This window comes from Ctenopharyngodon idella, chromosome 19, assembly GCF_019924925.1.
Source record: "Ctenopharyngodon idella isolate HZGC_01 chromosome 19, HZGC01, whole genome shotgun sequence".
Taxonomy (NCBI): domain Eukaryota; kingdom Metazoa; phylum Chordata; class Actinopteri; order Cypriniformes; family Xenocyprididae; genus Ctenopharyngodon; species Ctenopharyngodon idella.
In genome coordinates this window covers 13,925,449-13,934,998 of record NC_067238.1, presented here as the reverse complement: position 1 = coordinate 13,934,998, position 9,550 = coordinate 13,925,449, and the positions used below count along the sequence as shown (strand labels likewise).

At 39.7% G+C, this 9,550-nt stretch overlaps 1 protein-coding gene across 2 annotated transcripts in view; it reads right to left on the bottom strand.

Annotated features, from left to right (window-relative positions):
• The window catches only part of erf (Ets2 repressor factor), a 32,956-nt gene continuing 23,406 nt past the window's right edge, over positions 1 to 9,550 (bottom strand). For both annotated transcript variants that reach the window (XM_051873005.1, XM_051873006.1), the window contains exons 3-5: positions 4,370 to 4,485; positions 3,328 to 4,265; positions 1 to 3,235 (exon numbers count right to left, since the gene is read on the bottom strand). In XM_051873005.1, the coding sequence (XP_051728965.1) occupies positions 2,678 to 3,235; positions 3,328 to 4,265; positions 4,370 to 4,485 (1,612 nt within the window). In that variant the 3' untranslated portion in view covers positions 1 to 2,677. The remainder of the gene's footprint in view (positions 3,236 to 3,327; positions 4,266 to 4,369; positions 4,486 to 9,550) is intronic.

The window sequence follows — 9,550 nt, the reverse complement described above, 5'->3', positions numbered from 1 at the left end:
TCCTTTTTTACCTGTTTTAATGAACCCTGATTACACTTTTAATTACAAGAGCAAAAGAAACCACATGAGAAACTAAAGTATACATGGTTCCTTGTAACGTCAAGTTTCGTCTCTCTTTACAAAGTATTACATAACCGTTGAGAGACAGATGGAAAGCTTTAAGAAAGAAGCAAAAAAAGACCTTGAACACAAAGAAATATTTGTCTTTTTCTTACATCATCCCCTCAAAATGGAAAATATATATTTATATATGTACACAACCAAAAAAGAGACATTATAAAATAAAAATAATGTGATAGCATTATGTCACTCTTCCCTCTTCAACTGGTTTTCTTAATTACAACTAAAAACCAGCATTAATACAAAGCCAGAGCAATTTTATATCAAGGTATCAAAGAGGGTAGAGGAGTTCGATTTATTAAAATGTTCATCTTGAGAGGTTAAAATTCAGGTAAGGGGTACAAACGAAATACCAGCAATAATATCAACATTAAAAATGATAAATGGTAATATAAACAAAAAAGGTATAATAAAACAGCACTGTTTATATTGAAGAGAGAGCGAGAAGAAAAAGTATTTTCTAACAAATAAGGCAGCAGTCAGTTGAAATACAGACACTGAACCGGTGTAAGGCCGCCAAACAAACTCCAAAAAAGTATTTAAAAAAAAAAAAAAAAAAAATATGAGTGTTAAGTGTGTCAGGTCCTATACTTCCTCCTTAGATGAGGGCTAAGAGGCTGCATGTCCACTTTCTATTTGTCAGTTCGCAGAATTGAGGTCCCTTTCTCAAGGATATGGTCGTGACGTCATTTACTACAAAGTCCCGGCATTTTGCTACAAATGGAGCTGGCCGTAGCCAAACGCTAAGCCAAATAGGATGTGATACCTGTTCAATCTTGATCATCGTGGATAAAACAGCCTCCTACAACTAAAACACTGCAGAGAGACTGAGAGGGAGAACGCAAATGCAAATGCAACGGGTCGAGTTAAAACTATACGTATACCTTATAAGGCCAAGGACAACTGTGCCGTTCAGGGTTCTTAACGATTGGTCAGTAATGTTTAGCTTTGTCTAGATAGAGCAACACTTTTCTTTCACAGTAAAGCACTGTAAGGGCCCTGAAACTAAACATCTTCCTTACATAGATTTTCCATATAGATTTACCTTCTGAAATATAATTTGTATCAAAACCAGCGTTTGTTCTTTTATCAAATATATATGACTATCGAGCAATAAAGTGAGAGTATATGGACTCTAAATGCAAATCTTATTTAGGATAGTTTCTTTTAAGGTACAAAACTAAATAAGGCATAAAAGCAGTGTTTGAGGTCATGTTTCTAAGGCCTCTCCTGTATGTGAGCTTGTACGTGTTGATAAAGCAACCCATTTAAAAGCATTGGGCGGTCAGTCTTCTGTGAAAAAGGCACAAATGTTTGTTCATTTGAAGGCTTTATATTCAAAGACAACCTACTAGATAGAGGAAAGGGACGTGGGGAGGTATGCCTGAGATTTACGCCTAACAAACCAAGAAGGTTTGTGTTCTTTACAAAACAGAAGGGTGTGGAGCATTGTATAAATGGTTTTAGGGATGATTACGAAGCTAAAACCATAAAGCGCCCTCTGATATGTTGCCCCAGCATTCCTATTACGTTCCCCCAGGGTTAAAACTGTATTATAGAAAAAATAAATAAGTTGGAGAAGGAATAATCATGTGTGATCTATAAATTGTCATCCAGCTGGTGGTCATGAAGATGGACTAACACATATATAAAATGAATCCCCCAATGTATATACACGTGTTAAGATTACTTTAAGAGGTTGTTGAGTGGTCCCATTAGTCGGCTGAGCTTGCTGAACAGCTAGGAAAGTGTCCAGAATTGGTAGTGAAGGCTGGTAGTACACTAGCATTTATGGCTCTGAAGGCAGTGATATGAAGGTCCTGGGTTGAGAGCGAAAGGCAAGTTGGTTCCGCAAAACGTCTGGGACTTGAATCTTTGTATGCGAAAAAAAAAAGAAAAGAAAAAGCGTCCATATCCGCAAATTATGAGAACAGTGATTGGGTTTGGGGGGTGGGGGGCAGCATCTTTCCTGCATTTCATCCAAGAGTGTCTGTTTAATAGAAAAAATGTCCACTGGCCCGTGACCCTAAATTCCATAGGCATGAATGACAAGACAAGACAAGACAAGACAAAAAAAAAAAAAAAAAATTGATCACCATCTAATTATTCATTATTACCATCTCTACCCATATTTTACAGGGGTGCATCAACATCCGGTTTAGGCACTTCTGTAATCTCTTGATTTTGTTTTAAAAGGTATTGAGAGCTGATCCTAGACTTGAGTAGATCCTGTCCAAGGCTTCAATGAGACTAGTGGGATGGTGTTTGTCTAACACAGCAAACAAAGGAATGGGTTCAGTAAGCAAGGGGCTCTGGCTAAACTTGTGGAAAGGGCCTGGTTAATTAAACTGCAAAAAAAGATGTCAGTAATATTTTTTTAGTGTTGCAACATTTTGAAGTGAGTGAACCTGTGTGTACAGAAATTTAAAAGATGGTTTGGGCATCTGAACTTGCTGAATAGATGGTCTTCACATAACTTGTGTGAGCAACAGTTGCCTTCAGCCTGTAAGGAGGACAGCTTTGTTTTGCCAAGTTTATGTGTTTGACCACGTCCTCTTCAACAAACGTTGTTTTCTAAAGACAGCTGTGCAGTTGCTCGCTGCAGCTCAGAGCTCACCCTCCTCTGGCCTGTCCCCAGGGGTGCAACCAAAGTCTCCGGACTCTTCCGGTCTCCGTTTTCCTCCCCCAGTTTGGGCTCCACCTCCTGGTTAAGCTCCTCCCTCTCTGCCCTGCTCTTCTTGTCCTCAGCCTCTTCGGTTCCCGCCTCCATCCGCTGATCCTCACTCCAGCGGCGTTTAAAACGCAGCTTCAGGGGGATGCAGCGTGTACCCCCAGGGCTGACGGGAGCGCCCTGGCCCAGGTTTAGCTCCCTGGGTTCTGCTTTTAGACCTAAAAGATTCAGCCCAACCCCTGAGGTAGGGGCAGCTGGGGTCTTGAAGACATCTTCCTCAAGATCATCATCATCTGTCATACGATCATGGTTGGGTGGAGGGGCAGGGCCACCATTGGGGTGGGGAGGTGAAAAGACATCACATTCATCATCTTCATGCTCCTCCTCACTGATGTCTGTGACCTCGACTTCTTCCTCCGACTCCATGTCTGAGATGGGCTCAACCTAAAGGAGGAAACAGAAGGAGAGTTACAGAAAACCATTTTCATTCACAAAGGAGCTACAGTTCTTCAGAATTGATTTTAAGGTAAACATACCTTGATCTTTGGTGGACCAGCTGGGGTTGAGTTGTTGGTCATCATTCCAGATGAGGCAGAGTTTGAGGATGAACCAGACTCCCCACTGTACGAGAAAGCAGCAGCAGCGCTTCCGGAGTTTGGAGCATGTCCTGCTCCAGCTGCGGTTGGCCCTTCTCTCTGTTTGCGGCCCAGTGGTGGTGGTTGTAACTTAAACTTGAAAGGAGATAGATGAGGCTCCTCAGCCTGGTGGTGCAGAGGGTGACTTGACAGGTGTGGACCTACACCCACTGGCCCTCCCAGTCCCTTGTCTGGGCGTTGGGGCTGGGGGATGACAATGTTGGGGTAGTGCAAGAAAGCACGGGGGCTCAGATGATAGTTGTAGACACTCTGAGTGTGAGCTTGCAGATAGCGCTTCATGTCTTCGGGATTGAACGAGAAGTGGGAGCCCAGCATAGGTGACAGGGATGGAGAAGGTGTGTAGGGCATGTGAGATGTAGGGGTCATGGAGAGAGCTGGTGAAAGAGCAGGAGCCAGCAAGCCTCCAGGGCCTGGGAGAGGGGACACTGGGAATGGGGACAAGGGTTCAGGGTGGACCCTGTGTGGGGGCACATGGGGCCCGCTCCTGGATAGCCCAGTTGGGTTGGGCGGTGCTCCGTAGACACGGAACAAGGAGTCGTGGGACAAGCGTGGATGGAGCAGGTTTCTGAAGGCACGGTCCGCCGGGCGGTCATCGCCAGGAGCTATGCCAGTTTCTTCAAGCTCCGAGTTGGTGGAGGTGCCATCACTGCAGTCGGAGACAGAGCCACGAGCTATGCGTCGAGGCACAGCACTGAAGACACCTGGACTGCGCAGTTCCTCGCTAGGAGAGAGGACATCCGATGGCGTGGATGGAGGGAAGCGGAAGTGGGTGCTAACGCCAGATGGGACAGGTGGAGCACTTTGTGGAACACCAGAACCTAAGGGGAAAGGTTTAGAAATTAATAGCTGAAGTCTTGTTTTACTTGTATATGAAACTAAACGGGTCTCAGAAAGATTGAAATTTAGAAGCAGGGATCTTCACCTGCTGAGCCCATGTCAATGAACGGATAGTTGACCAGCACCAGCTTGTTGAAGTTGAACTTGTAGGTGAATCTTTTCCCTTTGGTCTTGTGCAAGATCCTTTTGTTGTAGTAGTATCTGCGAAGACAGTGTTGGCATTGTTACACACTTGAGTCACAATATGTTGAAGGCCGCCCATTTTTATGTATTTGACATTCTCACACTTGCTAAACTTTGCACAGGCAATGACCAGTTTAGAGATGCAAAGGTTCTACAACATTGAATTTGCAATTTTTGAATTTTGAATTTGTGATCAGTTTTCAAACACAATACATCAACTCTAGTTCTCTTCCAATAAGTGATGCATCGAAAATGAAAATTCTTGGCGGAAAACTGAAACTCAGGACCAAAAAAAACAAACTGTTTATTTTAAACTAATTGAATACCAATAAATTCTATTAATATATATTTTGTGATTAGACTATATTCTTTCTTTAATTTTTATCCAATTATATAAAAAATAAAAAAATTAAACAATCAGATCACATGCACTTTTTATGCTTGACAAATTCTAAATGTTAAATAGATCTGTTAAAATAAGGTAATAGGCACAAAAATCTGTCTGTAGCCAAAATTTTAGTAAAATCAATATAACATTGAACACTGTACTATATATTCACGTTACAAGACTGAATAGTGATTTATTGAATCTGTGTCTGTTGATTGCATGATCATAATGTAAATTATAGATCATGTTAAATTTACAATGTCTTCACCTTGACTATCTGAGTGAGATAGATATATCACTGTGTGAGATATTCTGAATGAAGTAACATGCAAAAGTGGTGTACACAAGATGTTTAGGTGAAACGATCACATACTGCAGCTGTCAGAAAGCAATATTTTAGACCAGCTTTTCCAAAGAGAGAAAAACCAAACCCTTTTCAGTTAAAGCCTGACGTAATTATCTGCATCATTAAAGGAGTGCTAAAGGTTATTGTATATAACATACACATGTTAAATTCTTACATACATGAAAGGATTCAGCCAACCAGAATCAGATATGTGCAGAGCAGATACGTGACTTCATGGCCATCTGAAGCTTCAGATGTTAATTAAACACATTGAACCCATAAATCATCTTAAGATGTCAATGAGGGTGCTGAAAGTGCATGTGTAAGAAGACATAATTGTGATATACAATGATGTGTGAATCGGGTCACTGAAGAGTTCACAGGCACATACTCGACAAAGAAAGGGGCACATGCGCATGAACACAACACTTACACATGCACAACACCACTCTTTGAAGTGCATTTGAACTTGCTTCAAAAGAGCACAAAAACTCAAGTGTGCCTGTTTGTGCACGCGTGTTGTGCAGACATTCACATACATGGAGTACATATGCTGTTGAGTAAACTGCTGATCCAAATGGCCTTCTGTTTACTTTCACAAAGCATAACAGATGACATTCATCATGAATGCAGCTTTCTGGCTATATCATGGGGTTACAAGCGGCATCAGGTTAAAAGGTAAATACAACAAGTGTGTACATGTTGTTTTGAATTGTCTGTTGGTCTGAAGTCTGTTCATTTTCAACAGCTCAACAATGGGATGCCTGTGCAGCCTGGAGTCTGTCTGAATGGTGTTTTGAGTTTTAAGGAACACGTGCAACCTCTTAGGTATGGAAGAAAAGAGTGAGCAGAGAGAGAATGCCTTCAGGCATTTCTTTCCCAAATGAATAGGTCCACGCTGAATGTGCACACTTTTCACACATTTTTAAAAAAGATCTGAAGAATAGATTTACTGTTATTGGTAGCTGAAAACGTGATGAAATTAGCCAAAAGTGTTCAGATTTTACCATATCTTAAATTAACATTTATTTTAAACTATTTCAAAATGCAATTATATACTTAAAGTATTACTATGGTTTTTGGAAATGTACCATGATAATATCACATGATTTGTTGATGGACCTTGAAAGACCATACAAACATAGTACTCATTCAGTATTATGGTATATTCCAAAGTACCATGGTTGCCAGGGTGTTGCTAAGCAGTTGCTAGTGTATTCTGGTTGCTTACTGGCCCGAGTCAAAAGAGGTTACACCAACATTGAGGGTTGAACACCAAAATTTAGTACTTAAGTTTAGGCATTTGAGCAAACCCTTAAACTTTCACACAAGTAATAGTGATGTTTGTCTGAATGAACATGAAAAGGATGAAAGATTTGTAGAATTTTAGAAATAAAAGGGTTTTTTTCAAAGAAACAGATTCTGTGTGGGCCTAGAAAAGATTGCAAGTGCAGAGACCTTAAACTTCAAAATTACGCAAATAAAGAAAACCAGCTTCAACAGAGCCTGAAAAAGTCAATATGAGGTCACAAGAGTGTGTGTGCGCCTCTGTGCTTTGCATTTTTTGGAGTGAACTGAGAGGACGTGTTTTGTGTCCTCCACATGTGCTGAACAGAGGCGAGTTCTCTCTGTTTCTCAGTAGTCTTCACGCTCTCTGCTGACATTGAAGAACTTTCTGCTTCACATCTGAACTGTAAGCAGCTTTCTGTTGCCTTTATTCTTCCCCCTCCCTTTCTTTTCCATTCATATGTCCATATCTCTTTGAGAAATGAAAGAGTTCTCGGAAGTGGAGGACGCAAACTCATCCTGTAAGTGATGGTTGATGAGTGCTAAGTGGGCTTGATTATTCTAGGATGGTGAAGGCAGGTTCAGCAGGTTTGAGTGGGCATCCGCAGGTTGCCATGGCGACCGGTCCAAAGCGCTGAATAACATGAAGAGACAGACAAACAGGCAACTGGACGGATTGCAATTGACAGACGAGGACGGACAAAGGCAAAGGCGGAAAAATGGTGTACGGGAAATAACACTAACACAGACAGACAAACAGCGCAGAAGTGTTGTTGAACACAAAGTCAGTCGACATAAGAGCAAGTACACATAAAATCACCAGAGAAACACAGCGGTCTAGACTGAGAAATGATCAAACTGGCAATATAAGCCCACTTTGAGCTAGAAGCTTTACAGCTACAAAATGTAACTGCCTTGCCGTCTACAGGCAGCCTCCTAACTGAAATGGACCTCGTAAGTAAATGATCTGAAATGCTCTTCATGCTAAGCAACTCCGTTAATGGTCACTTAGGCATACCACACAAATAACACTAAAATGAACAACAAGAGAAACTTGACTAACGTTCACAGTTGATAATCTTTAGTTCATAGTCTATCATGCTATTTTATGTTAGCATAACAGTCAGTCGATACACATAAGAATAAAAAAATATGCATAATAGAATGTTAACATTTTACTGTAAGCTAGTCCTCAGTTATGCTCAAAAGTAGGTCTACAAATGAGCACAAGAAATTATCACAATCTAATATGAAATTCCCATACTCAGAATTTGTGCTCTGCATTTCACCCATCCAAGTGCACACACACACAGTAGTGAGTATTGAACACACACACACCCAGAACAGTTGGCAGCCATTTTTGCTGCAGCTCCTGGGGAGTGATTGGGGGGTTAGGTGCATTGCTCAAGGGCAACTCAGTTGTGGGTAATGAGAGTGGAAGAGAGCACTGTTCATTCACTCCCCCCACCTACATTTAATGTGTGAAAGTATACATATAATAGACTTATGCTATGCCTTTGTGTGTAAAGATGGAAATTTTTAAGCATGACTGTTTGGATTTATATGAAATGGTAACACTTTACAATAAGAGTCCATTTGTAACATTAAATAAGGTTAATAAATGTATTGTTCATTGTTAATTTCAACATTTTAACATTTTAAAGTGGTCTCTTACATTAGTTATAATGCATTACAAATTAACATGAATTATCAATTTATAATTAACATATTAGTATTTTTTTATATTTAAAAATTACAATAAACATTGTCATTTTTTTTTAATTCAAAGAAACAATGTAATAGAGTTAAAACTGAACAATCTTGCTGCTCAAACTGTGTATAGAACGATTTTTAATAAAACATTTTTTCTTCCTTTTGCATTTTCCATTTACTTGTACTTTTACTTTCAATACTTAAATACGTTTCATTTGAAAAAAAAAATACTTTTCATACTTAAGTACAAAAAAAATGTCTCATACTTTAAAACTTTTACTCAAGTAATATTCTAAACAGTGACTAACTTCTACCAAAGTCATTTTCTGGTAAGATATCTATACTTTTACTCAAGTATGGCTTTCAAGTACTTTATACACCACTGGAAATGAAATATGTAATGAAAGATTTTAATGTAAACTGCCATTACACCACTGCACTGCTCACAAAATCCTTTTCCACCGCCAGGATGAACAGTCCTAAGAATGGTAAGGAACGGTTGCAGCTGTATTTGTCCACTTGAGCCTGGTACGGCACGGCCAAACCGTGCAGCTAGAATGCAAGTAGTGACGTCGCCACTCAGGATCGGTCACTTGTCTGTTGCCTGGCTGCCAGGTTCTCCATTAGCTTGCTAAACATGCTATTTGAGCAACGTGAACACAAATTAATCATACAATAAAAAGAAATAACTGATCATCCTCCATAATGTGGTCCCTATTTACATCGCATATCGTGTGTAAATTCTTGCATTACTAAGGTAATGACTGAAGAGCTCCGTTATCAGCCCCACAGTGGAAAACGAAACCATATCCGTACCAGCCGGCTCGGATCGGCATGGAATGGAAAGGTAAAGCAAAGAGAATGGCCAACGAGAAGTATAAACCTGCAACGCCAGAGTTGCACTTGTCTTAGATTTCAAAGGTAAAATGCATAGTCTACAAAACCTTTTTGCCAAATAAATGACAAATGTATGCACATAATTATGTTCTTAAACATTTTTAAAAATAGTATTTTTATTATTCATGGTAATATGTGGATGTGGATTATGGTAATACCATATGGAACAACTATCTTTTGAATAAGCACTTTTAACTGTTCTCTGATGATGAGTTGAGAATGTTCTCTAGGCTTATAATCAAAAATAGGACATCTGTATTTGTTTGTTGCAAATTTACAGACAATGCAATTGAGATGTTTACATTTGCTTGTTGGGGTAATATTGCTTGTCAACTGAAAACAAAGTTTCCCATTTGTATTAGCATAATTGCACAAGTTTTACAGTTAATAAAATCTTTAAAAACAAATTGCATTAATTATACACTGATTTTCCTTAATAAAAAGTAAATTGA